The 19,867-nt window shown below is 41.2% G+C and overlaps 1 protein-coding gene and 2 long non-coding RNA genes across 3 annotated transcripts in view; 1 reads left to right on the forward strand and 2 right to left on the reverse strand.

The window, feature by feature from the left end:
• Positions 1-6,315: 6,315 nt before the first annotated feature.
• Positions 6,316-7,996, reverse strand: LOC120110081 (uncharacterized). Its single transcript, XR_005510837.3, has 3 exons — positions 7,098-7,996; positions 6,703-6,966; positions 6,316-6,596 (listed from the first exon to the last, which is right to left on the reverse strand). It is a non-coding gene; the product is annotated as an uncharacterized LOC120110081 (long non-coding RNA).
• A 24-nt stretch (positions 7,997-8,020) lies between these two features.
• On the reverse strand, positions 8,021-9,187 carry LOC148702755 (uncharacterized). Its single transcript, XR_015968145.2, has 3 exons — positions 8,999-9,187; positions 8,812-8,910; positions 8,021-8,701 (listed from the first exon to the last, which is right to left on the reverse strand). It is a non-coding gene; the product is annotated as an uncharacterized LOC148702755 (long non-coding RNA).
• A 1,266-nt stretch (positions 9,188-10,453) lies between these two features.
• The window catches only part of LOC120110105 (serine carboxypeptidase-like 31), a 31,444-nt gene continuing 22,030 nt past the window's right edge, over positions 10,454-19,867 (forward strand). The window contains exons 1-3 of the mRNA XM_088702123.2: positions 10,454-10,765; positions 10,840-10,947; positions 14,397-14,492. Of these exons, the coding sequence (XP_088558249.1) occupies positions 10,474-10,765; positions 10,840-10,947; positions 14,397-14,492 (496 nt within the window). The 5' untranslated portion in view covers positions 10,454-10,473. The remainder of the gene's footprint in view (positions 10,766-10,839; positions 10,948-14,396; positions 14,493-19,867) is intronic.

Consider the following 19,867-nt stretch of genomic DNA (forward strand, 5'->3'; position numbering starts at 1 on the left):
ATGTGAGTCAAATCTTCCAAAGTACTTTTGGGTTGAAGCTATAAATACCGCTTGCCATATTTTAAACCGTGTTTTAATTCGTCCTATTACAAAGAAAACTCCTTATGAACCTTGGAAGAATAAGAAACCAACTGTCAAATATTTTAGAATATTTGGTTGTCGATGTTTTATTTTAAACAATAGCAGGGAAGATCTAAGCAAATTTAATGCCCAGTCAGATGAGGGTATTTTCTTAGAATACTCTATTTCTAGCAGGGCTTACAGAGTCTTCAACAAAAGAACTTTTGTTGTTGAAGAATCAATTAATGTTATTTTTGATGAGTCTGATAGTGAGTCCCTTAGGAGAGAAAGTATTCTTGATGATGATGCAGGGATAATAGAGTTTGAAAAGCTAAACCTTAATGACGTTCCAAATCAAAAAAAGGAAGATGAAGAGAAAAAAGAAGATGATCATAATCCACCACAATCTCAAGACTTGCCAAAGGAATGGAGGTATGCATATGGGCATCCTAAAGATTTAATTATTAGTGATCCATCACAAGGGGTAAGAACTCGGTCCTCTCTAAGAAATTGGAATAATTATCTTGTTTTTGTTGCACAAATAGAACCTAAAACTTATGAAGAAGCAGAACATAACATACATTGGATTAATGCCATGCAAAAAGAATTAAATCAATTGAAAAGAAGCAATGTATGGATACTAACTGAAAGACCAAAGCACAATACAATAATTGGAACCAAATGGGTCTTTAGGAATAAGTTAGATGAAAATGGAGTAGTTACAAGAAATAAAGTTAGACTTGTAGCTAAGGGATACAATCAGAAAGAAGGGATAGATTTTGAAGAAACGTTTGCTCCCGTAGCTAGATTAGAAGCTATTAGACTACTACTAGTATTTGCATGCTTTATTGATTTCAAACTATATCAAATGGATGTAAAAAGTGTCTTTCTAAATGATTATATAGAAGAGAAAGTTTATATAGAGTAACCTCCTAGTTTTGAAAGCTATGAATTTTCTGATCATGTATTTAGATTACATAAGGCACTACATGGGTTGAAACAAGCACCTAGGGCATGGTATGATCGACTAAGTAAATTTCTGTTAAATAATGATTTTAGTAGAGGAAATGTAGATAAAACACTTTTCATTAAAAGAAAAGATAAAAATCTGCTAGTGGTACAAATATACGTAAATGACATCATATTTGGTGCCACTAATGATATTCTTTGTAAAGAATTTGCTAAATTAATGCAAGAAGAATTCGAGATGAGTATGATGGGAGAACTCAATTTTTTTCTCGGATTACAAATCAAGCAAACTAAGGAAAAAAATTCCATCCATCAAACTAAGTATACAAAGGAAACACTAAAGAAGTTTGGAAATGAAAATCACAAGAAAATAGGCACTCCGATGAGCCCCACTAGTAAGCTAAACAAAGATAAAAAAGGGAAGAGCATAGACATGAAACTCTATAGAAGCTTAATTGGATCTTTGCTCTACCTTACTGCTAGTAGGCCTGACATAGTATTTAGTGTAGGGATCTGTGCTAGATATCAGTCAGACCCTAAGGAATCACATCTAGGTGCTGTCAAAAGAATTCTTAGATACCTAAGAGGGACTTCAAATATAGTATTATGGTATCCTAGAGATTCTTGTCTTGATTTGCTTGCATTTTTAGATGCAGATTTTGCTTGATGCAAGTTAGATAGGAAGAGCACTAGTGGGACATGTCAATTCTTAGGAGACAATTTAGTGTTATGGTTTAGTAAAAAGCAGAATTCAGTGACATTGTCGACGGCTGAGACCGAATACATCACAGCCGGAAGTTGTTGTGCCCAAGTACTATGGCTCAAGCAACAACTAGAGGACTATGGAATTAAGCTTGATAAAATTTCTATAAAATGTGATAACACTAGCACAATCAATCTCACTAAAAATTCGGTTCAGCACTCTAAGGCAAAGCACATTAAAATTAGGTATCACTTCATTAGAGATCATGTGTAAAATGGGAATGTAAGTATTGAGCATATGTGTACCGAGAAACAATTAGCTGATATATTTACAAAACCTCTTAGTGAAGATAGATTTTGCATGCTTAGGAAAGAATTAGGCATATATGACCCCTTTGCTTAGAATAGGAAAATTGTCTCTCGATACGCTCCTCTTATTTCGTAAATCCTATGAAACATTGATCAAATTATTGATTTATAAATTCTTCACATGTATATCAAGGTCTCATAAAAATTTGGTAAGGATCAGAAAGAAGAAAGATTAAAAAAAAAAATGGGAACCTGAACTGGGGCCGACCCGAGCCCAGAGTGGGGTCAACCCCACCTTGAGTCGACCCAAGCACAAGCTGGGGTCGACCCGACGGCGGGACCCCCATTTTTAAGGGGGGAGCCGTGAGCGCTTTTATCACTTCTAACCTCCAAAAACCCTATTTCCTCCTCTCCAATCCCCTCTAATCACTTCCAAACAATAGTAGATCCCTCTCCCAAGCCATTAGATCAAGTTCTAGGAAAGGGTTTGGTGAAAATGGGACCCAAACAAGTAGTGGCCAAGCATGCTAAGAGAGTGACACACCCATCTACTGTAGAGGAGCATCCTAGAGAGTCATCTTCAGTGCCTCCACAAGCTGAGCCACATGTAGAGCCTCCTCCACCTCCTTCCCCTTTAGTTCTACTTGCTAGGTATGCGGGGAGACCGGTTACTACAGGTAGAAGAATTCATTCTGAATTTTTGGATCAAGAGGGGTTCAGGTTGGGTGGTTGGATCCGACAATAGGGATAGGAGTATCTTTACTCCCTAGATTTACAGACCTACCCGGGATTAGTTCGTGAGTTTTATGCTTTCCTACGGGTCGGTCCAGGAGGGCTTGTGTTCAAGGTTCGTGAAGTTCGAATCCGTGTTTCTGAGGAGAACCTAGGATAGTTACTTCATCTCCCATGTGAGGGTGCCATATCAGACAGACCAGAGCACAAGATTAGAGCTCTACAGCTGATTATGGAGAGAGATGAGCTAGATTATTCAAATAATTTGGTAGCTAGCTCTTTTCCTGCTGAGATGAGTCTGCTTCATAACTTCACAGGTCGGATATTGTTTCCGAAGAGCGGAAGATTCGACTATATGTCTAAGCATGATCAGGCGATTATGGAGCATGTTATTCAGGCCATGATGATCAGACAGATGTATGAGGCCGTATCTAGAGCGAGAGCCTCTTTACCATATGGTATGGTACTCACACTGATATTTAGACATCATGACATATGTCTGGTTGGAGAGATCTCCAGAGATTTATTATAAACCGACACCTACACTGCACGATCACTTATTCGCATGGGCTACGAGAAGGTAGACGGTCACTGGGTGCGGGGAGGTACAAGGGTACAGGCACCAGAGCCTGGAGACTCTATTCTCGAGCCTGAGGTACCTGTCGACCATCCTTCGGCACATGCAAAGGCAGGACTTTCATCATCCACACCTACTAGATATACAGAGGAGTATTGGAGTAGGATGACTGAATTGTATCAGCTCAGGTGATGAGTCTCTTCGATAGGATGACGAGTCTCTCCGATAGTATGATGAGTCGGATGGACAGTATCACGGCTGAGGTCAGGGGAGTTTCTGCTCAGGTGACGAGTCTCAAGGACCGGATGACAGCTTTAGAGAGAGAGTTTCATGGTCCTCAGGGAGCTCGAGCAGCTGAGTCAGAGGTCTCGGCATAGAGCCAGCCAGTTCATAGGGCTCACAGACCCTCACAGTCATATCAGCCCAGACCTCCTCTCGCCACCTATACTAAGAGATCTAGAGCCAGATCCCAGCCTTTGGATGCCTCTAGGCCTACTGATAGCACTGCAGGAGCTCGTTTAGACTAGTGCATAGAGTTACTCTAGCTATCTATGTATTTTGCTTTTTGTTGATTGTAAATGATGTTATCTTATATGGCATCTTGGCTTATTAGAACATTGTAATTTTGGCTCCTATGAAATGTGATGTCTTATCCTGTTTTATAATCTTTGTCATTGAAATACTTTTCACCCATGCATTACATATCTTTTTGATGATGACAAAAAGGGGGAGAAGTAAGAGAAGGGAGAAGTTGCAATATAGGGGGAGAAGTAAGAGAAGTAGAATAAGTTATAAGAGAAGTTAGAGCAATTCTTCATACCTAAGATATAAAAGGGGAGTATATATATACATCCTTAAGCAAAGCTAAGTTGGAAGAAAATATAAGAAAGCAATTGTATAGAGATATGTGTAACAATAAAAAATTCTGCACTCTAAAACTTCAAAACAAGAAAATCTGGAGTTTAATCAAAAATTCTGAATGTGGCACATACTTCTCCTGTCTTGATACATAACTTGAAACTCTTATTGTGACACAAATTTTTGGAGTCTTATCTTCAATAAAACACAAGAATAAGGGGGAGCAAAACTAGAGTTCAATTGGCATAAATTTAGATTAGATCGAGGAAGATTTTGGTTGGCACACCCTTTAATTTAAAAAATTCTGAATTTTCAGCTTTTAAAGCATTTTCTAAACTTTAAACCTCAATTCAAATATAAACGCCAACTTCGGTATACTCAATGTTTTGTAATCATCAAAAGAGGAAGATTGAGGATGATAATGTTATTTTGATGATTAACACAACCATTGAGGCCATATCAAATTAGAAATGCAAATTAACTCGATACATCATTAAGGAATGGCACACCCTCGATACATTCACGATACATTAGGAAAATACAGTCAAAACAACTCTCAAAGATTAACAACGAGATAAAATTTGTAGTAGAGAATGATAGAAAGCTTTTAAATTCATTTCGGCAAAGTTTCAAGTAGAGTATATTCTAAAGGGCAAAACTATAATTTTCATTATTAAGGGTATGAAACTCTAATGTGCCATATATTCTAATTTACTTGGAATATGTTTTATTGATCCTATATGCTAGTCTAACTCTAATATGCAGACAATCATGATTAGAGTCGACCCCAATTAGTTTCGAGTCAACCCCGATATATTTGGCACGCCTGGGAACGAAGTGGCACGCTTTTGAAACACTTGGCACAAAGTATGAGTCAACCCCAGAAGAGATTGAGTCGACCCGGCACGTTTTGGCACGTTCTGACACATATGGCACAGATGAACAGTAAATGGGGCCGACCCCAAGTTTCCTTGAGCCGACCCCAGATTCAGCCACTGCAAAAAAAATAGCTTTCTGAAAATTACTGAGAGGGTCAACCCTAAGCTTTCTTGAGCCGACCCCAGGTGGAGCCGACCCCAGGAAGCCTTGAGCCAACCCCAGTGGAGCCGACCCCAAGATGAGAACTCAAAATACATGTCTCTGGAATCCCTGAGAGGGCCGACCCCACTGTAGCTTGGGTCGACCCCAAGAAAGCATGAGTCAACCCCAACCTGAAAAGTCGGAAAAACAAGCTTCTTGATTTTCTGAGAGGGCTGACCCCAATATAGCAGGGGCCGACCCTACTGTAACAAGAGCCGACCCCAGAAAAACTTGAGCCGACCTCAGCCTGATGAACAGTGACTTGAGCCGACCCCAGCATGGGTGACAGCCCAACGGCTAGTTCTGCAGAATTATTTTTTAAGTCCCCAAAGGCTATAAATGGCTACTTTCTCCATTCCAACAGTAGGAAAGTGTTCTTTAGAGGTTAGGAAAGTATTTAAGAGGCACTATTCATCAAAGGAAGGCATCTTTTGAAAATCAAGAAGCACATTCAAGAGAAAACCCTAGAAAAGCAAGCCTCATTCAATTGCTTCATCTCAAGAGCCCAAAGAAAGTGGTTGAGCAGTTTTAAAGAGTCATCAATAGCTCCACCAACCCTTGTGAAGTGAAGCAAACTTGACAAAGAAGAGAATAGCTCCTCCAAAGCGATAAACATTCTCTAAACTCTTCTTTGTAGTTTATAATTGCTTTATTTACTTTTTTAGGAGCTTTCATTCTTTGCTTATTACTCACTACAGGAGAACTTACCTTTTCCGATGCTATTTAGGGCCTTTAGCGACGCTTATAAGCGTCGGCTAAACATCCGGCGACGCTAATCAAAGCATCGCAGAAGTGTCGGCGATACCGGAGTGGAAAAATTTTTTGCCGACGCCAATTAAAAGCGTTGGCAAAAATCGGGATTTGCTGACGCTTTTTGCCGACGCTTTAAAGCGTCGGCAAATATTGTTTTCCGACGCTATAAAGCGTCGGAAAAAACCATCATGGCACGCGGGTTACGCCTAGGCCGACGGTTTTTACCGACGCTTTAAAGCGTCGGAAAATGTAATTATTTTAAAAAAAATAAAAATATCAAACTCCATATATTTACATATATCATAAAACACACATTATACAATATGAACCAAACATTCAAATTACATTGATATTGATACAAACATTCAGATCATTCGAAATATTTATATTGTCATATCTGATTAAATTTACATAAAAAGTTATGAATTACAATGTACTTTGAAAATATAAAAAATATATACATATCAAACTCCATAAAAAAATAATCTACAAAGTATCAGGGACGAGATTCAGCTCCATCATCATCATCTCTGCGAGCATTTGAAGTATCAGGAATCTAAAAAAAAAAAAAGAAACCTTAGATATTTGTAAAAATGGGATACATTAACTTATACATCATAATTGATAATATGTAAAGTATTTAAAAATATATAGTTAGTTACCTGAGAAGGGAGAAATCGTTGTAACAAAGATGAAATATTCGTAAGCTGAGACTGCAAATTTTCTTGGTTCGGCACTGGAATTCGACTTATTTATCCAACTTTTGTCCATTCTATTAAAATACTGATTGAGCTGCAACTAATATAAAAAAAAATTGGACAACTGAAAGGAAGAACATGCTCAATAATACATACAATTGCATGTGACCTATACGCAGCCAGCATGCCAACGAAGCTTGGATCAGCATAAGGGTAAGGAACGCAAGCCTGTTACAGAAACACCGCAATAACCATCAAGCATATGCAGAAGCATACACATGAACACAGAAATATGTGGTTACAAATGGTCTAAAGCAGTCAAGACCACTTAAAATTTCAAGAATATGGCATCAACTTACAAAAGGCCGACTATAATCGGGTCTTGGAGGTACAAAGGCAGCTTCTGGAGTCCCCAGAGATAAACCTGAGTTCATGTGACCCTCAACCCGCTTTCCACATGTATTAGCATTACCTAAGTGGGGAAAAAAAAACACCCAACATCAGATGGCTTACATCTGGTGGCACAATGGCAGACCTCATTACATTGCGAAAAAAAGAAAGCCTAAGATATAAGTTTCAAAAAAATATATTTGACAACAATCCACCTTATATATGCACACAAGGTCAAATCAGTGACTTAGAATACCATTCACAATTGAATAAATAATAATGACTGCCAAGCTGCCAGCTTATTGCCAATAAATTGGCCGCAAAACTTCTTTATATCGTGAGAACTCCCCAGATCAAAACTTGAAGAACATATTTTGTACCATTGATCATCTCTAAGATTGCATTAGGCATTTAGTCAGGATTTTGTCAAGTAATGTTCTTCTAAAGTAAGTACATAACAAGAGGAAAAAGTAAAAAATGGTAAAAGAATTGGCTACACAATTATCTACACAATTTGATGCTGAACGGACTAAACTACTCTCTGAATATTTGTTGCTAAAGGGTTGCCTGTCATAAGCCTTTACATTATTAAGAGGCATCTCTCAGTTCCACAGATATTGCAAGTCCTAAGAGATGTTGCACGCTTCTTGCTTTTACTGCAATATCGTTATAATAAAAAACTAAGCTATTTAATAATCATGCACTGAAAGGAACATAAAAAAACTGCAATCCAGAATTTAAATCATCCTAAACCACTGTCACAAAGAACTTGATATACATATTCCAGCACAATTGAATGAATTTTTATAAACAAGAGGGCAGTATCATTGGAAGGCTGAAATAAACATATTAAACCATACATCAAGAGTTACCAAAGTACATTAGCAACTAAATAGAATGGTAAGAAAAGGCCCAATAGATATCAAAGAAAATTTTTGAATTTGAAAGTTAGAATTGAACAAATACACAAAGAGAAACTAATAAATGGCATAAGTACCTAATCTGGGAAAAAACATCAAACTAGATACTAACGATCAAAATCAAAAAAAGAACATATTGCAGGTATTAGTTGTAGTTTTTAAAAGCAGTCCAGTTGGAAGCCTATATAGGCCATATAATTTTTTCTAAAAAAATTAGGAATAAGAATGACTAATACGTTATTTTTTCAAGTTGTATGTTTGAAGCTTTGATATCAAACCTCTTGATTTATTAACTTAGAAATCACATAACAAAAATTAATTATGTGCAAGAGTCCTTTGCTATGAGCAAAAAAAAAATATGGGCTGTATATTCAAAATAAGAGGAAATTAAAGGGGAGTGTGGGCACAAAATATTCATTCATTTAAATCTTAAAGTGTCCCTCTGATGATCAGAGCAACTTAACATCCAACATCCGGACAGAAAAGATTTCAAATAACTTGCAATAAAATCTACAATAAATCTAAACAAATCCAGCGTTGTTCTCCTCGATGAAGCTGATCGTCAAGTTGATCAGAAGCAGAAATGCACCATATGGGTTCCTGCCATATAATTTTTTAATCCCCACGAAATCCTGCCAGTCTGGGGGCTTCGCCTGTTGAACGGAATCAAGAACCCATATGGGTTCGTCACAGAAAAAAAATTAAAAAAGAAGAAGAAATGCACCAGAGAAAACAATCAGATTATCGTGTTTCCAGGACTCACCCCTCCGTTTGCGAGGGCGATGGCCATGATGGCCGCCGCCTCCATCACCCACGACAGCGGATTCCACATGAACCCTAAGAATTTTAGAAACTTGCTCTCCTGCAACCACAAACAAATTCAATAAATAAATAAATAAATCAACAGCTAGATTAAAAAACAAAAAGCACATACAAGAGGGTTGTCTCACAAATCTATATCAGTTGAAGTGGTGTGGGAAAGAACACATCCCCTCCCGCGTGCATCTCAGATTATCAAACACCTCCTTCAAGGGTATGTTGTCGTCGAATCACATCCCGCCCGCCACCACCGCCGTATCCTCAGCTCGGAGGGGTAAAACACCTTTCTCGACGGCATGGGGTCGTCCTCGAAGCTCGAAGGGGGAGGGGAATCCGGAGGGGGAGGGGGATCCGAAGCTCGGTGGGGGGTTTGGGGGGAGATGATCGGGGAGGAAGGAGGGGGGGAATGATGGCGGCTGGGGATGAAAGGGTTAGAGTTTTTTCCTCCGCACGAGAGAGAGAAAGAGACAGAGGGAAAAGGCAGGGGATCGGGAAAAAGGCAGGAGATCCGTGGGTTTGGTGGCCTTTTTCCTCCGACGACGCTTTGAAGCGTCGTCTTATTTTAATTTCATCCAACGCTATAAAAAAGCATCGTAGTATGTCAGCGCTGTTTCGAAATTTGCCGACGCTTTCTGTTAGCGTCGGCAAACAAGAGTCGGCAAAACCCTATTTTGTTGTAGTGACTCTTGTTGTAAGGTTTGTTGGTAAGCCCGTAAAACAACATGTAGGTTGTTCGTGAGCCCGCAAAACCAATATTGAGATTTATTGGTGAGCCCGAAAAACCAATTGTAAAGGTTTTAAATTGTGAGCTCGGAAAACAATCCTACTGTAGTCCGAGGGATTATAGTAAAATTTTCAAGGGGACGGTTGGCGAGTGGACGTAGGTGCCTTGGGGTGCACCGAACCACTATACATCGTGGTGTTTGGGTTGTGGCTTCACTTGTGATAATTCTTGCATTATCTTTCATCTTTGCTATAGTTTAATTCATTAAAGTAATTTAAGAAAGTATCCACCGCACTCAACTAAGAAAGTTTTTTAAAGCACTAAAAATTTAGAAAAATCTAATTCACCTCCCCCCCCCTCTTGGGTTGTCACCTTGGGTAACAGATATGCTCTTTGAATTTATAGTCATATTTCTTTTTAGTTGTAAAAAAGGTAAACAAATATTAATGTTATTTAAAATAGATATGTTATTCAATATTAAAGGTAAATATTTCTTTTCAGTTGCTATTATCTCTCCTGCATGCATTTAACCATGGTGGGCATCAAATTTGGAAAAACTTTATTACCCAATATTTGTGTTATAGTTGCCATCCTCGTCCGTTCAATTTTAGTATACAACATTTATTTATTTTGGCCACCTTAGTTTAGCCATCCTTTCATTGGGAGATAGATCGATAGAGTAACAAACTCAGAGAGAGAGAGAGAGAGAGAGAGAGAGAGAGAGAGAGAGAGAGAGAGAGAAGTCAGACTTGAGATACTGAGCATCCATGTCCAAGACCATTTTCTTGGTATATGTTGAAAGATCTAGTCCCATGCTAAAAGTGCTATAAATACCAGCAGGTTGATGGCAAGTTTCATTTTCATCTCAAGGGTGTTAGTTTGATGCTCTATAAAGAAATGAGATTGTTTAAGGGTTTGGGTCTCTTCATATGGGCTGCTTCAGCCTTTCTTCTTGTTCATGAACTACACCCAGTATCTTGTGGTGGTATAGGAAATAGGTTCGTTGAGAATGGAGACCTTGTCACCGATTTGCCTGGCCAACCAGTAGTCCAGTTCCGGCATTACGCCGGATACGTGACGGTGAACAAGAAGAATGGGAGGGCCCTCTTCTATTGGTTCTTCGAGGCTGCATCTCATGCTGATGAGAAGCCTCTAGTCTTGTGGCTCAATGGAGGTAAGGATCCTTGCTTGTTCGTGATATGATGGGGATCACAACCATCCTACTGAGCTGTTTAAATTTTGGTGTAGGTCCCGGGTGTTCCTCCGTTGGCTATGGTGCAACGCAGGAGATTGGTCCTTTCCTGGTTGAAAAAGATGGGAGTAAGCTCAAGTTCAATCCATTCTTTTGGAACAAAGGTATTGCTTGAAATAAAATGGCATACATATTAATAACATACATATATATACATATATGTAAGAGGTTTTTTGAAATTTAAACTGAAATTTGCCCGTTGAAGAACTTAACGAACGACAATTATAAACTTGAATGATTTGCGTGTTGAAAAAACTTAACGGATGACACAGTTATCAAAACCGTCTTGAATAGGGACCAACGTTTCCTTAGGTGAAGCCTTAAAAAAGGCCGCACCGAGAGGGAGAGAGAGGGTCCTCTCATTTTCATTTCTTTTTTAAAAAAAATACTAAAACGGGCATTTCATACATTACGGGTATGAATATACCCAATAGAATTGGAAAACAAAAGGTTCCGAAGTACTCCGGGTATCTTTCTCTCTCCAGTCCATAAGATACCTCCTGAGTAGCTCGCAACATATGCCGCCACTCAGTCGGCCGCCCCATTGGCATCATGATATGCATACACAACCTGAAATGTGACATCCTCCCTCGCCATCTCCCAAATGTCGCAGAGTAGGGGATGAACTCCTCCATAACTGCTCGAGCCCTTTCGGACCCGGCTGATCACCGTGACCGAATCTCCCTTCAATAGGACTGAACTTGCCTGAAACACTCGCCGCACATAACACATACCCATTCAGGCCGCCCGCAGCTCTGCCCTATGAGCCGAGGTGTCGAAAATCTGACAGCTACCTGCTGCCACCGTACCAGAACTCGGCCCCTTGATAATGAATCTAGCCCCACCTCTCCTACCTCCATCCAATATCACGGTTTTATGCGAAGAAAGAGCCTTTCAAGCCCTGTTTTCTTCCTTTTTTTTTGTTGAAAAAGATGGGAGTAAGCTCAAGTTCAATCCATTCTCTTGGAACACAGGTATTGCTTGAAATAAAATGACATACATATATACATATATGCATGCATGCATATATAATAGTATGCATATGTAATAATTTTGTTCTAACGAGAAGAAAGCAGATTCTTGGTCATAAAGAGAAGTTGATTTGGAGATGAACCAAGATATTGGTTTTTCTAGATACAGAAGGAGGACTACATGAATTCAACGATATATCCTAAGGTCTATTGGCCAAAATATGGTTTAAAAACTAAACATTTATGTCTTGAATTTAATATTTAGTAGTTCTCCATTTTATGTACAGAAAAAGAATATAATAATTAGTGTGTTGAAAATCATTCAGGATGATTTTACAAAAAGAAATCCAAAGGATCTTTGCTACTCTAGCTAGCTTAATTATCTAGTTTTCACAGTAGTTTTCCACTCACCTTGGTTGAGATCTATTTGTATTAACTACCATAAAAAAAGTTTATAGTAGCCAACAACATTTGCTTCTAGGATGAAGTTATAGTATTATACTTATTCAAAACATGTTTAAATTATAACATAAACTTATTCCAATTATATTATGGTATTTTATTTGTTAATAATTAATTGTTCTTGTAAAAATTCAATCCTCTTCCTTTTGGTAAAATAAATAACTCTATTTTCTTCTTTATAATAACTCTATTTTTAAAATATTTAAAAATACTAATAATTTCAATATATTTATATAGTCATTTAATTTTTTTCTAAAGTCCTTTAAAAATAGATAATGCATATGGTTCTTTTTATCCATGTTATAATTAAAAAGTAATGGTATTTAATATAGAATATTTTTAATACGTTATATTACATATTTTATTTAAGTAGTTTTAATTTTTATGTATTTTAATCTGAATTCTTGGTTAGATCGGTCTCCATGCAAGTTTTTAATAATTATATATTGGATCAGTACCCAATTATGGTGCATCATCTGCAATATTGATAGTGAATTTTATACCGAGAACTATTTTTGTCTATTTATTAAACTGACTCGACTCATGTAGTTTGTCCATTAAGTGGTTTTGGTCAAATCAAGTTGCAATAATATATTTAACCCATAAAAAAATTTAGGTGAAAATATAATACATAATCAATTTCTTTAAATTTACTATGCTTCTAATAATCAATAAGCATTAAAGATTACCTATCTTAAAAGTAGGTACATTATGCACCCTCTATATTAATAAATTATTTATAACACATCTTTACTAAATTAATAGTTATGAATGTTTGTAAAATTATTATAAAATAGATTAAAAATCCCAAGCTAAAGCAAACCTACATTTCTCCAACTATTTATCCAACTTGACTGATCATGTAACCCGTTCAGTTAGTAGGTTTGGCCAAATGAAGTTGAAAATAGCATATTTAACCTGCTAAAATTTGTTAAGTACAAATAGAACATATAATAGTTGATCAATATATGTATTTAAAACCTCATTACTTCTAAACATCATTAGGCAAATGTAATATATTTAGTGATGAAATACTATCATCACAAAGAATCCAAATTAGTTTGCAATGATACTAATTTATCATAAAAAATAAATTATAGAAAATTAGCAATCAAAACTATTAGTTATACAATGATGTATGGGGAGCAAAATTTATTTCATCAATAAATAGTCAGTATCGTGCAACAAAATTGTATATAATGCTAATTAAGTTTTATTTAACTAGAAAAAAATTATCCCAACATAAAAAAATTATTGCAATATCTATAAATAGCCATTATAATATTATATAGATCTTTTAAAAAAAAATTATAACTGTTACTATAGAATATGTGCCGATTTTATGGTATATATACCATCATTATATAATAACTTTTCAGTAACACTTCTGACAAACTGCTACAATATTATATATCTTTTGTAATATTTTTTTAAAATCTATTACAAGAAAACTTTCATAGAAACACATTTTGCCGAACATTACTAAAATTCCATCGCTATAGACTATTTTTGGTGTAGCCTCCACTGTTCCGTTAGCTATGCAATGTTTAGCTCTTTGCAATGCATGAAGGTACAAAACATTTGTGGTTGCTCCATAACATAGATCTAATGATTTTAATTCTTGGCCAGCAATCCAATAAAAATATTTTAGGACCACCACTTGCTGTTTGCATCCCATAAGTAGCAGAAGATAAGTGTGTTTTTGTCATCCTTAATTTGAATGACCAACATATCATATAATTCCTAGTTTCCTTCGTTGTTATAAAAAGAGTGGTAAGCCAACTTAATTCTTCAAATTCTAAGAACTTCACATAGGACTTCATTTAAAACATCAATATATAAACTAGATTTGATTACTTTAAATTATGTAATTAACTAATCCAAACCGCTTTTTAACAAAATTACTAACACCATGTAATCTTATACCACCAAAATAAGCATCTACATTCATAAAAATGGATAAAAAGAATGTAAGGATATAAAATATACCAGAATATGTACTTTACCTGCATAACAGTCATTCACATTAACATAACCAAGAGCAGTAACAATTCAATACACATAAACTTTCTTTGGTTAACCAAAATAAATGCGCTAATAATTGTTAACTAATTTTGCAGAGGCCAACTTACTGTTCCTTGAGTCTCCAGTAGGTGTAGGCTTTTCCTACTCAAACACAACCAGCGACTATGAGATTCTTGGAGATTCCTTTACAGGTGAACTATGTGAACTATGCTTATTGAAATACCTACTTAAGCTCTTCTTATACCACAAGCATCTAAGAATTAATACCACTATTCATGTTTGCCTGAGTTTTTTAGTTTGATTTACATATTACTTACATTTTTGTCATGCTTCTTTTATGGAATTTGAAGTATAGCACATTTAGCACCCTTTTTCACAACAAAATATCATCAAATAAAAAAAGTTGCCCACTGAAAGGAAGAGTTATATAATTATAATCTGATGTTGGAGATTGTCATAGGTTGAAGGCGAGAGACAAGCATTGCAGCGAGACAACATGTTCATGCAAATTAGTTTGTGGTTCTATTTAATTTTTGTAGCACTAATGAACTTTTAAAGAAAATGAATGACCTTAGCTTGTTTTACCTTTTACTTAGTAATTTCTTTGATTTTATAGTCATAAATTTTTAATTTTCTGACTTATATCCATATTTATATTCATACTTTTAGTATCGGATTTATATCAGTACCTATATAGAAAAATATTGATACTTTTAGTATCGGATTTATATCAGTACCTATATAGAAAAATATTGATATAAATTTTTGCATCCGACTAACATTCATATTCGTATATGTATTCATCAAATAAAACAAATATGGATATGGATATGCCGGTATCCAATCCGTATCCGATCTGGTTTAGCCTTAGGTCTTAAGTGGAATAGAAAATTTTTCACCTCTAAAAATATAGCAGCCCATTCTTTTGCAGTGATCACCCTCTAGTGGCCATTGTTGTCTAATACCGAAGATGCTTGGTCCTTGAAAATAACAGTCACCTCCCACCAAACCTTCCCATATACAAAGGATATGGCATCAGAAGAGCCCAACATTCAATACTTCAAACAAGGTTACTTCTTTGCATCAACATACCTGTGCAGCGCACGCACATCTCACTGGTTTTTCTAAAAATATTCCACTCTATTTCGAGATTTAAGAAATGATTAAAACATGAGAAATATAGAGAGTAAAATATACTCTTTAATTAAAACATAATATGGGTGTGTAATTTGTCTGATCTATTCATTATAAATATATTCTTAAATAAAACTGTTGGGGGGAATAAAGTTTCCCCCCAAATGACATAAATGCCCCTAAGAAGCCGTACAACCTCCGACCCCGGACAGCCGAAGTCAGCGTCCGACCTCGGAACGATCGGCCACAAGACGACCGACCCCGAAACCTCCGACCTAAGAGAAACTCCGATGTCCGAGGACCATACTCTAACACCCCTCCGGCATTCATTGCACATGGTCGCTGTAATCTTCCGGCACACTCAACAATAAATGCGGATCTCCGGCTTACTCCACCATTAATGCGGATCTCCGGCTTACTCCATAATAAATGCGGATCTCTGGCTTACTCCACAATAAATGTGCATGGCTCCTGACACCTACGGGTCCCCAGCTCTCCACGGCAAATCGACCCAGCAAGGTCTAGTCGACTATGATAAGTCTCTGATCTCAGCCATGCCGCCGACATCAGTGCAATGATTCGCCTGACCGAGCGCCGACCTAAACAACATGCCAAGCCGTACTACGGCCTCGCCCTGTTACATCACAGGTAAACCGACCCCCGCATATAAAAGGGAGCCTTGGCCTCTCAAGAGGGGATGGGAACATTCATACACCTAAAAATCACTGTTTATCTCCTTCTCCCCACTATTTGCCCCCTCCCTGACTTGAGCGTCGGAGGGCCGGCGCCGGAGAACCCGGCCACCGGTTCATGTGCAGGCACCCGGACGGAGGACGCCGCCAGCCAACGGATCGCCGCCCCGCTGCGAGGACCTGCTGTTCCTTCTCTCCGACCGCCCTGGACGGAGGACGCCGCCCGCCGACAGACCGCCGCCCCGCCGTGAGGACTAACAGTCGCTCCCTCTCCTCGATCGAAGATTGCCCCCGGGTCCAATTTCCAGCAACAGTTGGCGCTAGAGGAAGGGCCCGAGTAGCAGTCATGAAGTTGAGAAGTAAGGGAGCCTCTAACGTCTCCCGGCGTCCCCCGCAAAGTCCTGAACACTCCGTCCAGAATTCTCCAACCCCGGCTGACCCAGCTCCTCAGGTCCAGCCGGAACAGTTCAATGCCCTGGTACAGCAAGTCCAGGCCCTGGCCGCCGCCGTTCAGGGCCTGCGGCGCGTGGAGGCTTTACCGGCACTTCCCCCGCAGGCCCAGGCCCCGCCGGAGTGTCTCCCCAACGGCCCGGTTCTCCCCAGCCAAAATTTGCATGGCTCCTCCAGAGCCAACAATGGAGAACGAGCTTCTCCCCGGAGAGAGTTACCGGGAGAAGGTTTCGACCGGAGACCCCAACTTTCTGAGGCGGAGTCAGCCCCGGATCACCGTGAGCTGGCGCAAACCACAGCGACAATCCCACGGGTGGGGGAGCTCGACTGAAAAGTCGAGCATCTGGAGCGCCAGATTGCGGCACTCCACAGCAAGAAGGCAAGACAGGAAGGGGACTTTGAGTTCACTACCAAGTCCCCCTTCTCCCGCCAGATCGAGGACGAGCCAGTTCCCGCGAGGTTCAAAATGCCTCAGGTGGAGCCCTACAGCGGAATCACCGACCCCCTCGACCACTTGGAGAGTTATCGGGCCCTCATGGCCCTACAAGGGTCCTCGGAGGCCATACTCTGCAAGGCCTTCCCAGCAACCCTCCGAGGGACCGCTCGGCTTTGGTTCTCTGGTCTGAAGCCGAAAACGGTGTCCTCTTTTGAGCAGCTCGGCAGGCAGTTCGCCACCAACTTTGCTGCCAGCCGGCGCCAGCAACGGACATCAGACTCCCTCCTAGACGTCAAGCAGAAGGAGGGGGAGCCCCTCAAAGAGTACCTGGACCGCTTTACCGCCGCCACATGGGAGGTTCGCGAGCTAGACCAGTCGATAGCCATGTCGGCTCTGAAGACTGGGGTCCGCTCCTACCGATTCCTCTTCTCCATCGAGAAGAGCTTCCCGGCCGACTTCACCGAAATGCTGGCCCGAGCCCGGAAGTACGCCAAGGCCGAGGAGGCAGTCGCCTCCAGGCGGGGGGCAATCGAGCCCAGCTCGAAGAAGCGGAAGAAGCGCCGCGAGGAGCGCGGTCGACAAAGGAGCCGGTCTCCCCGCCGAGAGAAGAATCTCCCCAGACTGAGGAGCCCGCCCCGTCAGCAGGGGCGACCTCGGCAGAGGACACCTCCTCGTCCGAGGTCTCCACCACGGCCCCGGGCGCACCAGGCGAGGTACGAGAACTATACACCCGTCAATGCTCCTCGGGCCGAGATCCTGATGGAAATTGAGGGCCGGGACTTCTTCCGACCCCCGCCTCCTATGCGAGACACGGGATTTCCCCGAAATTCCAGAAAGTACTGCCGCTTCCACCGAGATCGCGGGCACGACACGGAGGACTGCTTCCAACTCCGGGATGAGATAGAAGCGCTCATCAGACGGGGAGTACTCAACCGGTTCGTGAGGAACCGACATGAGGAAAGGAGGCCGGCGGAGAATGTTGCACCAACCGAAAATCCTGGCGGCAACAGGCCTATCGCCGGCACCATCAACATGATTGGGCGGACCTCGGCAGGAACAGCCGCCCAAGGAGCACCCCCGAAGCGCCCACGCACTGATGAAGTCATCTCGTTCTCAGACGAGGACTTAGAAGGGGTCGAGACCCCTCACGATGACGCTGTGGTCATCTCAATGATTGTAAATAGGTTTGATGTAAAGCGTGTCCTAGTTGACAATGGAAGCTCAGCCAACATTTTGTACTACCATGCCTACCAAAAAATGGGGTTGACAGAAGGACACCTCCGGAGAATCAATGCCCCGCTGGTCGGGTTTACCGGAGATGCGGTCCCGGTTGAAGGTGAGGCTAGCTTCCTTGTCACAGTTGGCCTCGCCCCCCGGGAGAGCACTGTGAGGATGGACTTCCTGGTGGTCCGTCTGCCCTCGGTCTACAACGCCATCCTTGGGCGCCCAGGGTTAAACGCCCTTCGAGCCGTGGTTTCAACTCGCCATTTGCTCATGCGGTTTCCCACCGGCCAAGGAGTGGGCGAGGTCCGCGGAGACCAACTGGTCGCCAAGCAATGCTACATGGCGGCCCACACAGTAAAGCAACCAGCCGAGGCACCAGACCGCCCGATGGGCCCTTCACTGCCCATAGAAACCCTCGATGCGAGGGACACTCTCTAGAAGAAGCAAGTAGAGCCCGGTGAGCTCCTTATTCAAATCCCACTACAAGAAAATTTTCCCGAGCTAACCGTGCAGGTTGGCTCCGGCCTCGGCGCCCATAAGAGAAATCGCCTCGTCAGCTTCCTGCGGGACAACGCTGACGTCTTCGCCTGGTCGCCCGCGGACGTGCCAGGAATTGATCCCGAGGTCATGGTCCACCGACTCCAGGTGAGGCCAACCAGCAGGCCCGTAAAGCAGAAGAAAAGAGGCTCCGCCCCTGAGCGACAACGAGCTGCGGCCGAGGAGGTGGACAAACTCCTCGGAGCCGGCTTCATCCGGGAGGTCTCCTACCCGGATTGGCTCGCCAACGTAGTCCTCGTAAAGAAGGCCAACGGAAAATGGCGTATGTGCGTGGACTACACCGACCTGAACAAGGCCTGTCCAAAAGACAGCTTCCCTCTCCCGAGCATCGACCAGCTCGTCGACTCCACTTCAGGACACCAACTGCTAACTTTTATGGACGCCTTTTCAGGATACAACCAAATCCGAATGGCGCCAGAAGACGGCCTTCATCACCGACAAGGGCACCTACTGCTACAAGGTGATGCCCTTTGGCCTGAAAAACGCTGGGGCCACCTATCAGAGACTGGTCAGCCAAATCTTTAAAGACCAGATCGGCCGGAACATGGAAGTCTATGTGGACGACATGCTGGTAAAGAGCCAAGCGGCGGAACACCACATAGCCGATCTCAACGAGACATTCGCCAAGCTCAGAAAATACCAAATGAAACTCAATCCGGCGAAGTGCGCGTTCGGGGTCACCTCGGGCAAGTTCCTGGGTTTCATAGTGACCCAACGCGGAATTGAAGCCAACCCGGAGAAAATCCGGGCACTGCAAGAGATGTCGCCTCCAAAGACAGTTAAGGAGGTGCAGCGGCTCGCGGGGCGGGTAGCCGCCCTGGGAAGGTTTGTTTCTCGATCAGCCGAGCGTTGCCTCCCCTTCTTCAAGAGCCTCAAACGGCCGAAAAACTTCCGGTGGACAGAAGAATGCCAGCAAGCCTTTGAAGAGCTTCGGAGCCTTCTGGCCTCTCCCCCGCTGCTCACCAAGCCCCAGAAAGGCGAAATTCTTTACTTATATCTGGCCGTCTCCCCAGCTGCAGTAAGCTCGGTCCTCGTCCGGGAAGAAGACAAGCTCCAAAAGCCGGTCTATTAC

The sequence above is a fragment of the Phoenix dactylifera genome, chromosome 8 (genome assembly GCF_051530095.1).
Source record: "Phoenix dactylifera cultivar Ajwa chromosome 8, Ajwa_hap1_PhDact_Kaust_v1.1, whole genome shotgun sequence".
NCBI classification, from domain to species: domain Eukaryota; kingdom Viridiplantae; phylum Streptophyta; class Magnoliopsida; order Arecales; family Arecaceae; genus Phoenix; species Phoenix dactylifera.